This window comes from Neophocaena asiaeorientalis, unplaced genomic scaffold (assembly GCF_003031525.2).
Source record: "Neophocaena asiaeorientalis asiaeorientalis breed wild unplaced genomic scaffold, Neophocaena_asiaeorientalis_V1.1 scaffold204, whole genome shotgun sequence".
NCBI classification, from domain to species: Eukaryota; Metazoa; Chordata; class Mammalia; order Artiodactyla; family Phocoenidae; genus Neophocaena; species Neophocaena asiaeorientalis.
The window spans coordinates 2621963-2643326 of record NW_020173922.1 but is presented as its reverse complement, the minus strand read 5'-3'; the positions used below and the strand labels follow the sequence as shown (position 1 = coordinate 2643326).

General features: G+C 44.8%; 1 protein-coding gene across 2 annotated transcripts in view; it reads left to right on the top strand.

Moving 5' to 3' along the window:
* The window catches only part of SPOCK1 (SPARC (osteonectin), cwcv and kazal like domains proteoglycan 1), a 537444-nt gene that overhangs the window by 254498 nt on the left and 261582 nt on the right, over nt 1–21364 (top strand). For both annotated transcript variants that reach the window (XM_024752469.1, XM_024752470.1), the window contains one exon: nt 368–413. In XM_024752469.1, coding sequence (XP_024608237.1) covers nt 368–413 — 46 coding nt within the window. The remainder of the gene's footprint in view (nt 1–367; nt 414–21364) is intronic.

The following is a 21364-nucleotide window of genomic DNA, read 5'->3' as shown; positions in this document are numbered from 1 at the left end:
CACAGAGGCTTAATCCCAAGTGAGAACAGCTAGGCATCACCACTAGCGGTATAATTGATAGCAAATAAGTCTTGCACTTAGAAGGTGTCTCCGTTTATCTGTCAAACCAGGAAGAGCAGTGCTGTTTCCATATTAGGCTGAAATGTATTAACTCTTCCTAGTGTATAATCCATACAGTTTGAAAGACAAGAATTTAAAAAGTCAATTGATATTTTTGATTGCACGTGAATGCCTTGGAAAGATTTCTAAGCCCTTAGTGTTTTCCTTTGTGTTTTGGGAGGTGGGGGGAAAGGCAGCTTTTTATGCATTTATGTGAGAAGCTTCTTGAAATCTGACCTTTGTTTTCTGTTTTTTTTTCCTCATATAGGATGATTATTTCAGAAACTGGAATCCCAACAAGCCTTTTGACCAAGGTAAAGGATGCACTTTTTCTTGCTGTATATTCCATGGGAAATGCTGTCTCATTTTTCCTTCCTTGAATGCTGATTTACTCTTCTCTTAAAGGCCACCTAGCTGTCTTATTTTACTGACTTTTGTGGACTGAATTGACTGGGGTGATAGAAACTATTTTGATCAAATTGGTTATTTGTCTGAGATTGTCTAAGAGATTAAAAAATGTTTTTATTGAATTGACCACTATAATCATTGGTTGGTTTTGTTAGAGAACAAACACATAAAGAAACAAAATAGTAAAATGCTTATCAGACTAACCCGGTGGATTGTTGGGCTGAGTCCAATGATTTCATTCATGGAACAGACTGTGCCTGGAGACGCTGTCCAATTCACATGAGCCACAAAAATGAAGCTTTCTTGTCTAGAAATAGGCTAATCCCGGGAGGCTTTCAGGGGCGCTGATATTTCGTTTGTTAAATAACCTCATCATGTTTCTAAATAGAAGCTCGTTTCAGGGGCAGCTCACTGACCGCTTGGGTTTTAGCTTGGTCCTCAGAGGGCTCTTTCCACTCACACCAGCAAGCACAAAGCCAGGCTCCTGAAGGCCATTGTAAATCTCTGTCCTCCTGTGAGCTATTTAAGACACAGCGAGGACCTGCTGTGAATCACATCCCTGTTTCTATTGTTCCATGTGGGGCTGCTGTTGGCACAGACCCTGCTGCTGAAATGGTGGCAGATTGTACTTCAAGTATGTATATGCAATTAATGCTGCAACTCAGAGGGAAAATGTTACCCACCGAGTCTCAAAGGTTCACGCTTCTGAGAATCAGCTTCAGTTCTGTAGATTGAGTATTTGATGTGGTCACGATGGTCAACTTGACACAAAGAAGTCAAGGAAAGCATTGACGTGTAACACGATAGAAGGCGCCCCTTTCCGCTCTCTCCTCTGTCACTTTAATGGGTCACTCCAACCGGACTCTGGTTTTCTTGTAAGCAAAATTGGCATTAAAATTTTCGCATAGACATTTAGCGTATGCCCTCAAGTAGTGCAACACTTTGTTCATTCATACGTGCATGCATTCATTCATTCTCAAACATTTATTGACCTAGCACTCTGGAACAAGCACCAAGCCAGGTCCTGGGGATAAAACAGAAAACCTGTGGTGCCCATCCAGGAGGAGCTCAGAGTGGGGAATGGGGAAATAGCTCAGTGAACAATTGTGGTGGAAGATGTGTTAATGGCTATGATGCAGGTGTGTGCAGGTGAGACTATAGGTGGGAGACTTAGTGGGCATGCATGTGTGTGTTGTGGGCAGGTGCTAGGGGAGGCTTTCTTTTGGAGGCCCCGTCTGGGCTATACCTATGCCAGTGGGCTCCAAGGGCCTCACACTTCAGCAACTTTAAAAAAATTTTTTTTAATTTTAATTGAAATATAGTTGATTTACAATATTGTGTTAGTTTCAGGTGTACAGCAAAGTGATGAAGTTATACATAGGTATAAATTTTTTTTCCAGTTCTTTTCCATTATAGGTTATTACAAGATATTGAATATAGTTCCCTGTGCTATACAGTAAATCCTTGTTGTTTATCTATTTTATATACAGTGGCGTGCATCTGTGAATCCCATGCTCCTACTAATTTATCCCTTCCTCACCCTTTCCCCTTTGGTAACCATGTTTGTTTTCTATGTCCACGAGTCTGTTTCTGTTTTGTAAATAAGTTCATTTGTATTATTTTTTAGATTCCACATATAAGTGGTATCATATAATATTTGTCTTTCTCTGTCTGACTTATTTCACTCAGTATGATAATCTCTAGGTCCATCCATGTTGCTGCAAATGGCATTGTTTCATTCTTTTTTATGGCTGAGTAGTATTCCATTGTGTATATATACCACATCTTCTTTATCCGTTCATCCATTGACGGACACTTAGCTTGCTTCCATATCTTGGCTATTGTAAATAGTGCTGCTATGAACATTGGGGTGCATGTATCTTTTTGAATTAGTTTCGTGTTTTCTGGATTATATGCCCAGGAGTGCGATTGCTGGACCATATGTTAGTTCTATTTTTAGTTGTTTAAGGAACCTCCATACTGTTCATAGTGCACCAATTTACCTTCCCACCAACAGTGTAGGAGGGTTTCCTTTTCTCCACACCCTCTCCAGCATTTGTTATTTGTGGACTTTTTGATGACGGCCATTCTGACTGGTGTGAGGTGATACCTCATTGTAGTTTTAAGTTGCATTTCTCTAATAATGAGCAATGATGAGGATCTTTTCATGTTCCTGTTGGCCATCTTGATGTCTTCTTTGGAGAACTAACAACTTTAACAGTGACTGAATCATCACAGTAAATCACAGTAAAACATATGAAAGTATTTGTAATTTAGAAATTTTCCATCAAAAATGATCAAAATTTCTAAAAATTTCTCAAAAGGCTACACCTTCATGTTGGAAGAACACTCAGATGTAGAGCAACACGTTCCCTGTGTGTACCTGGTAAATGAGCCCTTCTGCAAACACCCCTACCAGGATCTTTCTTATGGAGCTACCGCAGGTGATCGTGACCATGAACTGACGCTTTCCAGTCCAGAAAAAGATTTAGGTTCTAGTCCTGTAAGGATCAAATGTTGCCTAAATAAATGCCAGATTTACTCTTCCCCAGGGCCTGCCAACAAATACTAAAACTGTACCAAGGAACATTTTAAGTTTTACTAATTCGCATTGGGAAAGGTTACACCCGAAGGTGGGCATCATTTGTCACTTCATATATGTAAATGATATATCTGCATATATGATATAAATGATAGCTTCCTTTGAACATGCTATTTAAATCTAACCACAAAGTCCAAACAAGGATTTTTCTCTCCAAGGAATGTTAGCAACCATATCCAGCAGCGTCCTGCCCCTGCTCCCTCTTTTCCGAGCTCTGCAGGCTTGAAAACTCGATCTGCTGAGATAAATCCTTGCAGAAAACCTCATGACTTTCTGGGGTATAATTGAGGACCTTAGCTGAGAAGCCCCACTTTGTACCTCAGGTGTAGCTGCTGTTGGCTATTTATATCCCGAGCTGGGGGGAGAGCAGGCAGGGCTGAGAATAGCCTTCACTTAAAATATCGGCTCCAGCAGATGTCATCAATTACACTGGGTGCCGCTCAATAAAAATGGGAGGTTACTATATCAGCACTGACACAGCCTGGCGCAATATAAACCACAGGCATGGAAGAGATCGGGCATTTCATCTTCCAGCAAATAGGAGGATTGCCGAGCTCCAGTGGAGATTGTCAGCTGCAGAGAGAAGTCGTTTCCCCTCCTGAGCTAAAAAAGAATCCGACGTGGTTCAGGCAGTTTTGTGGTTGGGGATGACTTTCAGTTTATAGAAATGGAACTTGCTGGAAAGCATTTTAGAGGGCCAGATGACAAGCATGTTCTGAGATGGAGGTGGAAGTGGCTTCACGATAGAGGTGGGTGTGGAATGGGCTTGAAATGCAGGGGGAGAAAAGGGGAAGGAAGGCCGTGCACGGGGGATTCTGGTAGAGAGCAGCCAGATAGGTGGATTTGAGGCAGGCTGTGAAGGGCATTTCATACCAATCTATGAAGTTTAAACTTTGTTTTCTTGGCAGTGGGGACCCATAGAAAGTTTTTGAGCAGAGAAGTGCCAGGTTGAAGGCAATACTTTAGAGGACCTAGTTTGGTGGCTCAACAGCAGTGATTCGGAACCCAAGACACCCCTGCTAAATGCTGCCCCTCCTACCGGACTCTTAGGTAACTTCTCCATTGCATCATTCATTGCCTTGCATCTCTGGGCTTTGGTCACAGATGGTCAGACTTAACCATTCAGCTCTGTAGCTTGACCTCTGAAATGCCCTGTAGCTCCTGACTGTCTCAAGTACTGGTGTGAATAGTAAGGACACACATAGTATTCAAGAAATAGTTACTTCCCTGTAATTACTCTTTCTGCTGAAGGATAGTTACTGGACTTTGAACAACAGGGCTTCATAGAGCAAGCACTTATCATGTAATGACTCCAAGGTAGTTAGAAGAAAAGCGCCTCACTGGAGGTGTCCTTCCACAAGGCTGAAAACGTCTTTAACGTGTTATCTTTAAGAGGATCATTAATGCTTCGGTCAGTGGAGTATAATAGCTGTCACCTTGAGGCTTTTCTAAGAATTCTTTCTGAGATTTGGATAAAGTAGTCTATCCTTTTTGATTGTGATGACTTAATGCCAAATCTCCTCACAGAAGGGACAGAAGGGAGTTCAGAATTGAAGGCAACAATTATTAACTCAGGTGAGAAATTTCCTTTGTGAAGTCCACAAAGATAGATGCCCTGGCGGGAGTTGGACAGGCTGTATAGTTCAAGAGGGCAACTGGCAGATGCAGACGGCTTCCTGGCTTATATAGGCAGGAGGACTGGGGCCCTCAGAGTGGCCCTCTGCAGGAGGCTGGCCGAGCCTGGAGGGCTCTGGAGTGATTCCAGAGTTTTGGGTGGCCTCTGCCGCTTTTGCCTTTGGCACCTTCCCTACGCTGGCCCCTAGCAAACCTGGAGCACAGAGTGGGTGTTGAGAAGACACGAGTTTTATGCTTCTGAAAGTGGCATCTGGTCCAGCAAGATGCTTCCCCCAGAAAACAGTCCCTGCGCAAACAAGTTTGGGACACACATATGCTCTGTTCATCTCGTGGAGATTCACAGTGTTTGTTAGCAATTTAAAAGCTCTAAGAAGTCTTTTAGTAAAGAAGCCCATTTAACTTACCATGTGCTAAATGTGCATTTGACCACATGCTTTTGCTGTTATTTTTTTCACACCATACCTGTCATGTCCCCAGCAAAAGTGGTATCTTCTGTGGGATACACTTTGGTGAGTGCAGTATGGGGTCCCGGGGTTTGTAGTCAGATCCTCTAAATTTGGAACTTGACTCTGCCAGTTATTAGCTGTGTGATTCTAGGCAAGTTGCTTAACCTCTCTGATTCTAAGCCTTCCCATCTGGACATGGTAACAGTAAGAGCACCTAGAGGATTAAATGAGATAATGTGTCTGGCAGATAGCAAGCGCTCTGTTAAGTGTTGTTTTAGCCAGCAATTGATCTTTTTTGCTCCCTCCTCTTCCTGTCTAGCTGCCTTTCCGTGTTGCTTCTCTCCCTTCCCACGCAGGTTTTCTTTCTTTCTTCTTGTATTCCCTCATGGGAGCGCTCACAGTTGTAATGCTCTGGAGCTCCCGGGCTAAATTAGAGGTGGCCTGTCTTACGCTAGGTGAGTCATTGCCGTTGCACCTCCACATCCTCATTATTGGGGCTGAAAAGTTTCAGGCTCTTAATGCCCATTCATTCATTTATTCAACAGGTACCGAATGCTGATGTCTAAACCCCCTATGCTAGATAGTAGGGACCACACTAAAGAATGTCTTTCTTGGGCCCCTCGGGATTAGAAATCATTAGTCATCTGTCCAAGTTCTTACACCAGCATGGAGTGTGTGTCTGTACTGGGGGTGACAGGGTGGGGAAGCGAAAAGTATTGACCTGGGAAACTCATATGATGTCAACTGTTTACCCTAGTGACACAGGGCAGTTTTAGTTGGGATGACAGTTTTTGCTACCGATTGGCCTCACTCAGTCTGTGTCTGTTGACTGTGGATCAGGGCACCCCCAGCCTTAGCTGATCAACATTCACTTCGGTGTGACGCTGAGGGTGCAGTCTCACAGATCCTCTTTTTCCTTGGAGTCCGGTGGCTGATGAGGAAGTTTATTCAAAGGGCCTAGAGGGGAAAGAGAGAACTGGTTGAACCACAATACTGTGGTACAAAAATAAAAGGTGTTGGTTTGGGGATTCACTGAGTTAGCGGATGAATAAGGAGCAAAGTGAATTCTAACAGGCAGCTTCAAAACTTCTAGACCAGTCCTTTTTTTTTTTTTTGCGGTACGCGGGCCTCTCACTGTTGTGGCCTCTCCCGTTGCAGAGCACAGGCTCCGGACGTGCAGGCTCAGCGGCCATGGCTCACGGGCCCAGCCGCTCCGCGGCATGTGGTATCTTCCCGGACCGGGGCACGAACCCGCGGCCCCTGCATCGGCAGGCGGACTCTCAACCACTGCGCCACCAGGGAAGCCCTAGACCAGTCCTTTTTGAAAAAGAAAATTGGAGCTTATTCATAATGCTTTTGCCAAGTGAAAGGTTTTTATTGTTGTTGTTGTATTGTGGGGTTGAGAAGGTAATTTGTGTATAAAACCATTGCATCACTTTAATATAAAATTCTGATTACCTGAAAATGTCCTGCAGTGATGGAATGCAAATTAATCTAGGTTCCATACTGCAGCCATGGTCCGCTCAGGAAAGAACCCACTGGTGTATTTGGGTAAGAAGTTCCACTTGATGGGACAAACCATTTTAGGAAAAATGGCTGAAGGGGATTTTATCATGGAACTTTTTCTGAGACCAGTGGGTTCCTTTAATGTGGAATAAATGAATGTTTTAGGTAAAGTGTGGAGGTGTTGGTTTAAAGGATAACGTTTTTCCTTCTGGAGTGAATATTAATCATTTTTCCTCCAGAGCAGCCTGGCTGTGACTAAATCTCAGATGATGCTGGTGATCTTCAGAGCAGAATATGAACTTGTAGAAATTGATCTCCAGATAAAAATAAAGCTCTGGAAGGCAGGGCCCCCTTTCACTCATGCTGTTCACTTGAGTAGAATAAAAGAAGAAAAACCTTGCCCTTTGACCTCCAATCTATCATACCAAGATCCTGATAAGCTCAAATCCTCACCAAAGCCCTGAACTGTTTTCAGACGAAAATTCTAAAACTCGAAAGGAGAGAGTTCTTCCTGTGTTCCAGCCATGTTTCTGGAGCCAGGGCCCCGTGGACTATCACAGCAACATGTTTTGTCCAAGTTTTAAAGAGCTCCTGGCGGAGCCAAGGTTGCTTATTTCTAAAACTTTTCTTTAGAAGGCGATTTCTTTCCCTCTAGATTAATCTGAAAATTTACATGATAGGCTTTATAGAAATCTTAAATCCCCATAGCTTTCCTCTTGATGTGGAATTTAACCTCGCCCCAGAAGGAGCCTCTGATTTGCATTCGTTGGGCCATGAAAAATTTTCAGTGTTTAAGGATCTGTTCATCCTATCTGATCCTTCGGGCTACTGATTCTCAGAGGCAGCTGGCCTGCTTTGTGGGAAGCATCTTCATTTTCTCCGGGTTCCCTCATGTTTGGTCTGGTTGGTTCTTCCCTCTCGCCTTTGTCTTTGCACATAAGTTAAGGACCATTCTCTCCCCTTAACAGAAATAGCTCCTGTTATTTAAAATAACCGATTCCTGCCCCAGACATTCACACCTCACTCCAGACACCTCCGCCTCTCACCTCCTGCCATCTCTCCTTCTCTTTCTTGATTATGACGATACAATAGTTACTATTTTTAAAAATTTCAAGTGTTGATCTTTAAATTTTCCAAGTCAATTCTGCCAGAGAAGAAGCAGAAAACTGCTAATTCAAATATTGGTTTGCTCCTCCTTTAACTCAGCCTATATGCTTTGAAGTTAGATCAAGTTGAATGTTTTGTCTTTCATCTCTGGCCGCCTTTACCTGTCTGCTTATTTTAAGGAAATAAAACATCAGATATAAGACTGAAATCCCCCAGGGGCCCCTCCTTGGTCCTCTTTCCCATTTTCTTTTCTTTAAAGGTGACCGTGTCGTTAACATGCTTTTCTTTCCATGTTCTTGTCCTTTTATGTCATACGTGCATGTCTACAAACACTGTTATACATATAGAAATGAATGTTTTCTCCTCTAACCTGTTTATTTCACTGAAAATTGTTTTCGATTGGTTAGCTGTCGATACAGTTAATTCCTTTATATTGTGATGTTCTGTGGTACTAATATGCTCCAGTTTATCCACTGGTTCCCCCGTTGGTGGACATTTATGTTATCTCATTTGCTTTACTGTTGGAGCTGCTTTCTCTTAGCATTTCTAACACATGCTGACTGATTCGTCCATCCAGTCCCTTGGCCTGGAGAGTGTGGTGTCCCCCAAGGGAGGCCAAGGTGGGACAGGACTCTGCCACTCTTAAAATGTGCGACTTCAGGCAAATCACTGGCCTTTCTTTTTTTTTTTAACATCTTTATTGGGGTTCACTGGCCTTTCTTGACTTCTGTTTGCCCATCTCTGCGATAAAACGGGTGGGCCAGGTGGCCCCTGAAGTCCTTTCCTTCTGATAGCCAAGCTATCATGGTTTCAGGCAATGCAGAATCTGTTTTCCTCATGAAGGAAGGAAAAATGAAAAATTTGAAGTCTGATGCTCTTATTTCAAAGGTTACAGTTTAACCAATGAGGTATGAATATCGCTTCAATAAAACCAATGGAATTAAATGGGCCTTTTAACCATCAGGGGTGGGGAGGGAGGCTCAGAATAAAAAGCAAAAAGGACCAGAGTAGGAGGTACTTTGTTTTCTCACAGAGTCCTGTGGGCAGTGCAAGAGGTGGAGGAAATAGCCAGGGTTTAGAAGGCTTGGGTTCAAATCTCAGCTCCCCCGTGAATGTGGGACATCCACTTGAGGCATGTGACTTATCTAGGCTAACGATATCCATCTGGTGGACATTTGTGATGACTGTGCGAGCTCATGATTGCAGAGAGCCGGGGAGTTGGTATGTGGCGTGTGCCCAGGAAAGCTCAGTTTCTTCTCAGCTCAGCCTTGCCGGGGACCCCTGTGCAAGCTCCATCTCCTCACAGGAGCCGGCCGCTGTGGGTGTTAAGTTCCCAGCTTCCTCTGGCTCCTCTAGCAGCTGCCAGTAGCCTGGCAGCTCCAAGGAGCCAAAGCCATTCTGGGTTGTGTTCCACCCTTTGGATGGAATCATGAAGGCTAGTAAAATTTCCAGTGCAATTATGGGGCGCTTGTGGCTTTCTATTACTGTGTTTAAGAGGTTCTTTTAGCATGAACAGATCCATTTAAAAGACATGTTTATCACCTTTCCCCAAACTCATAAAACGTAGTGTTAGTTTTATAAAAAGAGAAAAAAAAAAAAAAGGAAGAAGCAAACCCAAACCTTCGGCTATTCCATCTGCTAGAACAACAGCCCCTGAATTAATTACATAGTATTTGTTGAGTCCTAATGAAACAACCTTGGTTTGGGGAAATTCTCAATAGGGGAAAAGCTGTCAGTTGAATTTTTTTTTTTTTTTTTTTTGCGGTATGTGGGCCTCTCACTGTTGTGGCCTCTCCCGTTGTGGAGCACAGGCTCCGGACGCACAGGCCCAGCGGCCATGGCTCACGGGCCCAGCCGCTCCACGGCATGCGGGATCTTCCCAGACTGGGGCACGAACCCGTGTCCCCTTCATCAGCAGGCGGACTCTCAACCACTGCGCCACCAGGGAAGCCCTGTCAGTTGAATTTTTAAATGGATCAGTAATGCTGGGTAAATTTCCTCACTGGAGACCACAGAGTGGATGAGAGCATTTTCCCAATGGGAGATGGCTACCTGGAGAAACACTCGCCAGTATCACCTGTGCCCCATAGCTCTTCTGCCTAAGGTCCAGAGTTTGCTTTTGTTAAAGTTCTTCAGTGTGTGTTATGTAACACTTCATTGCTGGAGGCCTATCAAATGTTTGTCCTGCCCTGATAACCGTGTATGATGAAAGGCAGTGTGATGTATTGGGAGGACCCTGGGCGTTGCAGTCTCAAAGATTGAGTTCAGCTCCAGCTGTTCCCTCTAATAACTGTGTGTACCTAGGCAAATGCTTCACTTCTCTGGGCCTCAATTTCCTTATCTGTAAAATAGAAATTATGATGTTTTTCACAGCTGTGACATGAAGGGTCTGTAAAACTCTGGATGTGGTGCCTGATCCAGTCTTATTATCACATACATGAGAAAGGCAATAAGGCTTTGGTAAAAGGAGGAGGGTTGATGTTTTGTTCTGGGTTCTCAGTGTGAGAAGTTCTTAGGGGTTTCGATGTGTCTGCGTCTCCCTTTTGGTGTGTGAGCTAATTGATCAGTGAATTGTTCACTGATCACTTAGTAGGTGCTGAGTTGGTTTCATGCAGGAACATGGTGAGGAATGTGACGGCAGCTTTCTTCGGGGCGCTTGTAGTCTGTGTAGCCGAGAGAGAGACAGAGAGACACGTGAAATACAATAACCCAGGGTGTGTGCTTGGGGCTCCCAGACAGAGTCTTGCAGATGGGGGCGCTCGGGGGATGGGACAGCCAGCCCTTCCTGGGTGGGAGTCAGGAGAAGGATGGTGGAGAAAGTGACCCCGGAGCCTTTCTAAGGATGAGTAGATGCTGGGAGGTGAGCTGGAGGGACGGCATCTGACGGAAAGAAACGTTTCCTGATGGGTGAGACTTCGGTTACCAAAGAAGTGAAGTTTGATAGGATGCTTTAAAAAAATACATTTATTAAGAGCGAGGAAGAAAATGTAAGTCATGACTTCAGTAGGCTGCCTCCCTCTGTCGCCAGTTATCTCTCCAGATCCTTCTGATGTTGAAATACCCCTAGAGTGGGGGCTGCAGACAGTGAGGTAGGTCTGGTGCAGGAACACTGTGGGTGGGGCGTGGGGTCTGGGACAAGCCAGCACCTACTCCACCTCCAGAGAGTGACCGTGACCCAGCTGTTGCTGAGGGTGGTCCTGAGGGTGCTGGGGCCCAGCATCGCCAGGACTTCTGCTTGCTGCAGAGGATCGAGAAATGAAGAAGTCTTTGTACGTGGGTAAAAACTCCTTATTCATCAGTATTAGCAAATAAATCCATTATTTAAAAAAAAAAAAAACGAGAAGAGGGTAAATATGTCCTTGGACTGTCTGTGGATTCTCCTAGAGGAGAGCTGAGGATCTCGTTGCCAGACCTCGTCTCTTGCCTGTGGTGTGTAGGCTCTGGAGGCTGATGGGTCCTTGAGGTGCCTCTGACCTGGAACAGCAGGGTGGCCCGAGGGTAGAGGCAGTGTCTGGCAGAGCAGGGGCACGCGGCCTCGATGGAGTCATTGTTGCCAGGCTACGATTAGATGCCAGGAGGCCCGCAGCCACGTGTCATGAGCAGGGGAGCCCGAATGCTGGGCCGACCTCTGGGTTATTACTGCTGTTTCTCTGCGGCCTCCCACACCACTTGCAGATGGATTGTTTTAATCTCGAGAAGAGGGAAACACACCCCTGCCCTCTCACATGCATTCAAGCACTCACACAACTCACACGAAATAAGGTGCTAGGGGGATTTAGAAACACAAACCATGTCCCAGAGAGCCAGAGCCAAGTCCCTTTGATCTTGCGGTGATTGTGTGAGGCGCCGAGTCTCCTCGCTGTGGGGCAGCTTGGGGCAGTGCTGTGGGCAGTGGCATCCCCGAGGAGCCCTCAGCAGGAGATGAATGTTGTGTACAGCAGTTGGCCCTGTGCTGCTCCGGCTCTTCATTGGCCAAAAAATATTGGTAGAAAGGGATCAGAAAGGTGGGAAATGTCAGATGCACTGAATGCCAAGTGGAGAAGACCCCAGTTAGGTGGAGGGTGGTCCTTCTGAGCCGGCATTCTAGCCCCGAAGTGGCCCAGGGTTTGTGCCACCCACGAGCCCTGGCCTCTACTCCAGCCCCTGTCATTCCCTCTCACTTCAAAATGTGGAGATAAATGCACTTGAGTTCTCCTGCTACATTCACTTCAGGTCTGTAAATGCTCAGTTTCCGTGCAGAAACTTACTTGAAATGTCACTCAGCTGTCCTCAGATTTGTAACCAAATGATGATAACCTGACATTTCTGTCTTTTCTTAAAAATATGTTTTTTCTGTCTTATTCATGAAAAGATAACTTTCAGGAATTTATAATATCAGGTAATAAATAAATAGATGACAGTATTTGGATCTAAGGAAAAGATGTGAGTGAATTAAATAAAGCTGCAGCAAGGGTAGTACTCAAAACACACACACAGTACATTTCTGTGCACTTCTAGAGTGGACCCTGGGGCTTCCTAATAACCAAAGGAAGGAAGGAAGCACACGGCCTTATGTGCCCGTGAGATGAAAAAAAGGCAGCTTTTCATGAGAAATACAAGGTGTTCCTGGTATGGGGACCAGAGATGCCTTCCTTCAGTGAGTTCTCAAAAAGGGAGTTGTGTGGGCATGGACCCCTTTCTTGTCAGTGTCTGACAGTAAATACCACAGTAAGTTTTTACCATTGCTTCCTCCAGGATCTCTCGGTGTATGCCAATGGCATAGTGCCAATGTGCAGTTCTATAAGGTAATTCGATGATAAGCCGGGCTAATAAAGAGTACACAGTCTTCTAAAGGTCTGGCTTGATACATGGATAAAATGGACAACATCCGGAAGAATGGATGGCCTGTCTCCATCAGAGAATACTCCGATTGTTTTGTTTCTGGTAACTGATTAGCATTGGGAACAGAGAGTTCTGGGCTCTTCCTGGCAGAAACAGGGAGTTCAGATCATCTGTGCAGCTAATTAGTGGAAGCAAATGGGTCTCCTTCATCAGCCAAGTGCTGGGTAGAGCCGATGTCCTCAGTCAGACATGCAGAATCCAGCCCAGAACTATGATACCTGAACGCAGAGTCACCTTCCTGCACGCCAAGCCTGTAGGTGAATTCAGACCCACAGACAGTGGATGATTATGAACAGGAACCTTGTGCCCTATATACCACTGGAACCGCAGGGGCTCACAGAGATGTCACGTGGGAGCTTTATAACGTGACTTAGGCTTCACGAGGATGGGAAACGCTTTCCTTGCACACACTTGTATATTTACACCCCTGTTTCTCAAGTGTGGGCAGATGCTGATGTGCTGAATAAAATTGACGTTTTGTTTAGCGATATTACCTTTATGGTTACCTTTATGGAACTTACGGTTACCAGGGCGGAAGGATGGAGGGGGGGAGGGATAGTTAGGGAGTTTGGGATGGACATGTACACACTGCGGTATTTAAAATGGATAGCCAACGAGGACCTACTGTATAGCACAGGGAACTCTGCTCAATATTATTTAACAGCCTAAATAGGAAAAGAATTTGAAAAAGAATAGATGCATGTCTGGATCACTTTGTTGTACACCTGAATTAACACAACATTGGAGTATCAACTATACTCCAGTATAAAATAAAAAGTTTAAAAAAAAGTATTAGCAAATTCCTATTAGATTTAGTTGTTATGAAATTCTCAGCCATCAACAGAACTACTAACATGATAGCTACCTTTGGAGGGTGAAGGGGAGGGTGCCGTTTACAGGTGTTTTTTGACAGTTGAAAAGGGGTCCTCATGGTAGAAGGATTTGGGCATATTGCCACAGCACATAGACACAGGAATTTTATTCTGGAATATTTTCAAACAAGTGTTGTGAAGCACTCATTGAGAACTCAGTAGAAACTCACAGAATGCCTAATTTTCAGCCGTGTCTCTTCTCAGCAGTACCGCTAAGATACATTATTTGAAAAATAAAGATATATATTTTTCCCTTAGGAAAAAATACAGTTTGGGGGTGTGGGCCGTATAAGTGTCGGCAGGCATCTGCTAATAATGATGATTTTCACTTTTAGAGAGGTCAGTCCTTTCTGTTAGTGATGGGCCTGGAGGAGAAAGTCCCAGTTAGTGATGACACAATTACACTCCCAGATTAGGGGTGAACATTCATCATTCTGTCGTCTCAGCAAGGTGTAGATTTCTTCATCCAGGAAAGGTTTCAAGTGCTTTATGTATAGTTTTGAAAGTAGGAGCGGGGTGATAAGACACAGAGATGTGGGCCAGTCGCCATATTAAGCCAGCACAGTGCATGGCGTCTTGAACTCCTTCTGGTATAATAGCTGCACTTGGATATTTGTTGGGTTGCTTGTGGAGAGGGAGTTGAGGGACTCTGTCTGGCTCCACAGGACAGCCCTGGAAGCAGTGGGTGGGAGTTGCAAAGTGACAGACTTTGGCTGAGTTCAAGTTTGGCTGTTTTACAGCCCAAGCTGTGTGGGGATGGGACGGGCCACCTCGGGGTTGCGGGGTGGGGGGTAAAGTCACCATTGCTGGGATGTGCACACCTAAGACTGGCCAACCACCCGGTTGAGGGAACCAAACTCTGGATGGGGGCAGGGGCACTTACAATTGACATGGCTTCTGACTTTGAGTTGATGCAGTTCTAAGATAAGGCAGGTCTGTTGAGAAGCGATCATTTATTTTATAATAGAAATTATCCCCTTTAGGGTTTTCTCAAACAACTTGCCTGATTGGTACATCTGAGGTGGATTCAGTTTACCAAAGCTATGTCTGTGCAGCTGTGTATGGATTCCTGATCAGTAGGTGGGGTTGATCAGAGGTGACTGAAGCCTCATTCACTGCAAAGACAAGGGACTGAGAAAGTAAAGTGGGTGGCTTACTGGGTGTTCCTAGTAAAGGAAAGTAATATATCTAGTCAGTTGAAGGCTTCGGTTCCTGCATTCCTGCACGGTGCATTTGAATAGATTCTGCTGTCTTTGGCAAGAATGGCTGGGGAATAAACGGCCCTGGTGCTATGTTTTATTTTGCCAGAGCCATAGATACAGGCATAACTTTCCAAACGCACTGTGATTTATCAGCGTGAGACTCACGTAGAGAGATTGGTGTCCTCTGTGGAGAAAGAAATGTTTTTGTCTTACATTGAGATGATGGAGCAAGGAGGAGTGAATAAAGTGGGTCTGGGGAAGGCTTCTTCTTCACAGAGAAGCCAGGGAGGGCCTGGAGGAATAGATGAGGCTGGTCTCTGTCCTCCAGGAAAGCCTAGAACCTGCCCTGGGCTGTTGTCCAGTTTCAGAGTCTAGCGCCACATCCCTGGATCCCCTCCCACAGCCCCAAAGGCATGCTCTGACAAATGCCTGTCATCTCACTGAGCTTATGTTGTTGGAGAAATCTGCAGTGCAGGCGGGATTAAATGTGGTTTTGTTAGCATATCAAATGATGACTCTCGAGATACTTAGAACCTTGTGCTACCTCAGACACCAAGGGAGAGACCCTGCAACTCTCAGATAAAGATAATGGAGAAACTAACAACAGCAACAACAAAAAGATGGATTATTGTGTGTTGGGAAAGTATGTGCCTAGTGTCAACACTGAGCGGTCAACACTGAGTGGGTCTGCTCTGGAGGAGAAACGGGAGGGACCATCCCTGGCTCTAATGCCATTCAAGCTGAACCATCAGGTCAGGGGAGGGAGGTGGGGTATCAGTCAGAAATGATAATGCCCAAGCCTTGCTTTCCCTAGGAAACACTTGGGAAAATCAAGGGCTAGCACACTGAAAGTCAAAATTATTGTCTTCAGGGGGCCCACCTCCTTCTTTATGCTGTCCCATGGAGAACACAGACTCACTAACTTGCATTCTACACCTTTCCGTTGAACGAGCAGAGTTGCCTTGAGCCAAAGTGAAGCCCAAAACGTCCTCCAGAGAGGGGCCTGGCGCGTCCCCACTGTGCTGTTGCGTATCTGGAAAGCAGACTCATCGTGTAACTAGTCTTTACTTTTACCAAACTGCTTTGGTAGAGCGATGACAGAAAAAGCCATACACTTGGAGGCTTGGGACTAGTAAAGCACTTGTCTAAATATATTAGAGAACGAGAATAGGGCAGACCTAGAGTTTAAACTCAGGCCTATCTAATTCCAGGTTCCTACACTATAGTAAAATCACTTCATAGATTTTTCTGCTTATATAATGAAATAGAGTACAGAAAGGACCTAGCACATATAAAGTACTTAACAAATGTTAGGGAGACTTTAAAGGGAGGAGAACACACCAGACTTTCTTTAGTAGTAGCTGTTATTACAGTAGCAGTCATGATAATATTTACAGCTGGTGTTTATTGCCTGCTGGCCATCAGGCATTTTGCTAAAAATTTTACATTCTGGTTGAATATGAGGTTAACCTGTGGGTTTGTCATAATGGCCTTTATTATGTTGAGGTATATTCCTTCTATACTCATTTTATTGAATTTCTATCATAAATGAATGTTGAAACTTGTCACATGCTTTTCTGCATCAATTGAAATGATCATGTGATTTTTTTATCCTTCATTTTGTTAATGTGGTGTATCATGTTGACTTATTTGCAGGTTGAACGACCCTTGCATCCCGGGAATAAATCTCATTTGATCATGTTGTACGATCCTTTTAATGTGTTGCTGTATTCAATTTGCTCATTTTTTATTGAGGAATTTTTGTATCTATGTTCATTAATGATTTGGGCCTGTGATTTTTCTTTTCTGTGTGTTGTCCTTGTCTTGTTTTGGTATCAGGGCAATGAGCTTTACATGAACAGAGGAATCAGGCGAGTTATGAAGGGCCCGTTTATCAAATGTAAGGAGTTCAGGTGCAAGAGACCAGGGACCGACACAGTGATTCAAGAGCAGGAACAGGTTAGAAGGGGAGAGCTTGGTGACCCAAAGGAAAAGGATTACATCAGTGAACGCAAAGTTGGAGTAGAAACATTTGCATATTTGCATTCATGCTGTGCCCCCAGCAACAGGTCATCATAGCCATGAAACCCTGCCTACTTGGTCTGGTCTCAGGAGGTAAGCAGGGATCAGACCGGGAGTTCTTGGATGAGAAACCAGGTGAGATTGGTCTGCTTAGCGTCAGCATGGATCCAAGACGGAGTCATCCTATCCTAGATCTAAACTGTGAGTCCACTTTATGACCTTGGGGAGGTTGCTTAACATCCCTGACTTCAGTCTGTAAATTGGAGAAGGCTAAAGCTACCTTATTTGGTTGCAGTCAGAGATTAATTGAGCAAAATGTATATGAAGGTTCTACTTTGGTGCCTGCCCATGGCAGGAGCTCAGGACATGTTAGATCCCTTCTCTCTAGTTGATGTGCTGAGTATCAGTGGAGCTGAGTGCCCATGGCAAAGCCAAGATGCTGGGAGGTGCACTCCAGGGAGTTTCACAATTGACCTGGCACAGCGGGGGAGGTGACTGGGATGTTCTCCTCCAGAACTGCACACAGAAGTGAGTTCTGAGCTGGAACACCAGTATTTGACTCCTTGGGGATTTGACAGACATTTTTTGCAAGGACGTCATTTATATACCATTATGGAAATCACCAAGACTTATCCTACCCCGCTCCCCCCCAAAAAGAAATGATAGTGCCAGTCGTCTAGTTAATCGTGCTATACGAGATTTTCTGTAGAATATTCTTAGCTGTTGGTATGTTCATAACTCTGTGGTTTATATTTTCTTCTTGGTATGTTTTCCATTTTTCTTAGAGAACCGTGTTTTCCTATGTAAGTGTGATTCTTTAAATGTACAAAATGGAAAGTTATCTGGGTGGTATAACTTTTCAGATAGTATGGAGGGAGATAGGCGAATTGTAACTAAGAGCAAATTTTAGTTATTTCATCTCTTGGCTATTTGACTATTCCTTTAAGTATTAATATTAATACTATAATATTATAATAATTTGCAAATAGTTTGCACCAGGGCCTTTGCACATTCTGTGCCCTCTGCTTAGCATATTTCTGGCCCCCTGTCCAACACATCCCTGAGGTCTCAGTTTATGTCACTTACTCAAGGAAACCTCCTGTCGTTGACCCTAGCGTAGATTAGATCACACTCTCCTAATAGTCTATGCTTTGCATTGTTACACAGTTGTAGTTTAATAAATTTTCAGAATTATTTACTGTTTGTATCCCTGGTAAACTGTGATCTCTTCGGGACAAGGCTTATATGTCTTGTGTACTTCTATATCTCCAGGTCCTGGTACAGGACTGGGCACAAAGTAAGTGCTGAGTTAATACTTGTCGGAAAAAGTAATTACTGTTTATTGAGCACCTATTGTATGCCAGTGCTATCTAGTCCTCTTTAAAAAATATGTGTGCACAGGCATATAACCATTAATACTGACAACTCTATAAAGAAAACAGGTTCTTCCCATTTACACCTGGAAAACTGGGTTCAAATCTTGAGAGTAGAATATTCAGGTTTTAAAAGGGTTCAGGAAATTCATAAGTAGTCATCTGGAAACGTATTCATGATATAAATGTGAAAAAGCAAAACTGTACCTAATATTGTATTGCTTATGTGAAACAAAGTGTTTATATACGTATATAACTGATGAATGTGCTTGTATTTGCGTACAAAATACCTTCACACCAAATTGTAACCATTTATCTCTGAGGAATGGGCTGGAAGGGGCATGAGCAATTTTACTTTGCAGTTTCTCATATACTGTCATCTAAAAATTTTTATTGTAAGCCTCTCTTTTTGAATAAATAGTAAGAGAAAGAAGACGCCTTGCCTAAGTCCACGTAGGTGGTTTGGTGGCTGAGTGGGGATTTGAACCCCAGCCCATCTGGCTCTGTAGCCTGGGTTCTGTTCCCGATACCTTTGATGTGTCTGCAACAGTAGTTTCAATACCCCCCAGAGAACGTTTGGCCGTGTCTGTAGACAGTTTTGATGTTTACACTGCGGGGGGTGGGGGGGGCAGGTGCTCCTGGCATCTGTGGGTTGAGGCCAGGGATGCTGCTAACATCCTACACTGCAAAGGGCAACCCCCAATCCCCACCCAGTTATCCACCCCAAGAGGTCAATAGTGCTGAGGCTGAGGACGCTTGTTCCAGAATGGCGTCCTGTCCTATCCTGATTCTGGTGAACTTGGTGCCCAGCTAAGCCCCACAGGAACATCGGCCGTGTGGCCAGGGGATGCCCGGCACTGGCCTAATGAGCCGTGGTAGCAGAAGGTAATTTCGGTGCCCAGTGGAAACAGTAGAAGTTAAACCACGTATCGGTGGTTTTTAAAAGAGAGCTGGAGACAGACAGATGGTAATTGGGCTTTTAGGGAGGTGATCGCTAGGAGAGAGAGAGGGTCTGGAGGAGGTGCAGGGTGGGTGGGAGCCTCTGTGTGCCTTAGCACAGCCTGAGGGGAAACTGAGAGTTCCTTTAGGAGGGATGATGATCCCCATCACCTCCTTTAGTGATTTACAAGGCTATGTGCTACCTGAGATCAGGCGTCTTGCTGGCGTCCAGAAGCCAATCAGGGGCGCCGTTCTGCTGGTGCCCGCACGGTGAGGTCTCATCCGTCGGGCCGTTCCTTAAGCGAGGACCCCTCTAGGAGCTGCGCGGATTCATAGTGAGCGCTGAGGGTGAGGAGGATGCTCTGCCAGAATCCTCGCATCAACCTTGTTGTTCTGCTGGGAGGGTTCTTGAGAATCACCCCATTTGACCTTCTCACATCACAGAGGGGAAACGGAGGCCACAGAGGGGAAAGAATGCCTCAAACCACCCAGCTAGTTACTGGCCAGTCAGGACTGGACCGCTGACCCCTGGCTCTTGGTGTTGCCATCAGCCCTAAGACAACAATGGGAGGAAAAGAGAGATCTTCTTTTTTGGTAATAGCCGCTCTAACAGGTGTGCAGTAATAGCTCACTATAGTTCTGATTTGCATTTCCCTGATGTTTACTGTTGTTGAGCGTCTTTTCATGAACCTGTTGGGTATTTAGATGTTTTCTTTGGAAAAATGTCTATTCAGTTCCTCAGCCTATTTTTTTATTTTTACTTTTTTTGCGGTACGAAGGCCTCTCACTGTTGTGGCCTCTCCCGTTGCAGAGCACAGGCTCCGGACGCGCAGGCTCAGCGGCCATGGCTCACGGGCCCAGCCGCTCCGCGGCATGTGGGATCTTCCCGGACCGGGGCACGAACCCGTGTCCCCCGCATCGGCAGGCGGACTCTCAACCACTGCGCCACCAGGGAAGCCCGAGAGATCTTTTTCTTAAAGACAAAGAGACAAGAAAACCTTCTTCTTGTGTGGGTGAGGTTGCACAGGACCTGGTTCAGGGGGCAGGACGTGGAGGTGATGATAAGGGGTGAGGACTTTGCTCTCCCGTGACTCAGTAGTGTTTGGCGGTTCTCAAAGTGTGGCCCTCAGGTGAGCAGCATGTCTTCGCTGGAGAGCCTGTTAGAATGAAAATCATCCAGCCTCACCTCACACACCTGCTGAATGGGAGACTTTGGGAATGGGACCTAGCAATCTGTGTCACCTTGACATAGCCCCCTGGGTGATTCTGATCCATACTCAAGTGTGAGAACCACTGGTGAGAGGGAAAGACGATGGGACTTTGCTTTCCCATGTTGTCTTTCCATTCGCTGGGACCTGGGACGTGTCACATGACTTCTCTGGGCCTCAGTTTCATTGTCTGTAGAACAGACAGTACAGCAGACAGGAGAGCTGTGCTGTGAAACTGAGCCAGGTCTGTGCATGGACCATGCAAACGACCTGGGGAGATTGGCTCTGAGCAAGGAGGGCAGTCACAGCAAGAGACAGGTGATCATAACCTGTGTAGGATTACGGTGAGGGTAGTGGTCATCTCAATTATGGTCAGAAGTATCAGGCAACCAACATGTGGTAGGTTCAGCTTGCTTTCGTCTAATCTCAGACACCACGGTTTGAAGATACGTTAGTACCACTAAAAAAGCAAACAAAAAAATACCCAATACGAACCAAACTGGCATAGCATTGATTGTTTTTTAAAAAAATCCTGGGACTTCCCCAGTAGTCTAGTGGTTAAGACTGCACTTTCACTGAAGGGAGCACAGGTTTGATCCCTGGTCGGGGAACTAAGATCCTGCATGCTGCGTGGTGTGGCCAAAAAAAAAAAAAAAATCCTGATTTCACTGTTAAAATATGAAAAACTATATAAAAAACAGTAAGTACTGAGTACTATTCACACGTTATTATGTTCAGTCTTCACGACTACCCTGTGAAATTAGTGCTATTACTGTACCTACTTTACACATAAGAAAGAGACTCATTTGAGTCCGTTGTGTAGAGTTAGGGATTCGGCAAACTTTTTCTGTAAGGGGTCAGGTAATGAGTATTTTAGACTCTATGTGGTTTCTTTGGCCACGATGCAATCCTGCCTTGCAGTGTGAAGGCAGCCACAGATGACGTGCAAATGATGGGTGTGGCTGTCTTCCAATAAAACTTTATTTATGGGCACTGATATTTGTATTTCATCAAAGTTTTGTGTGTCATCAAACATTAGCTTTAATTTTCAACTGTTTAAGTAG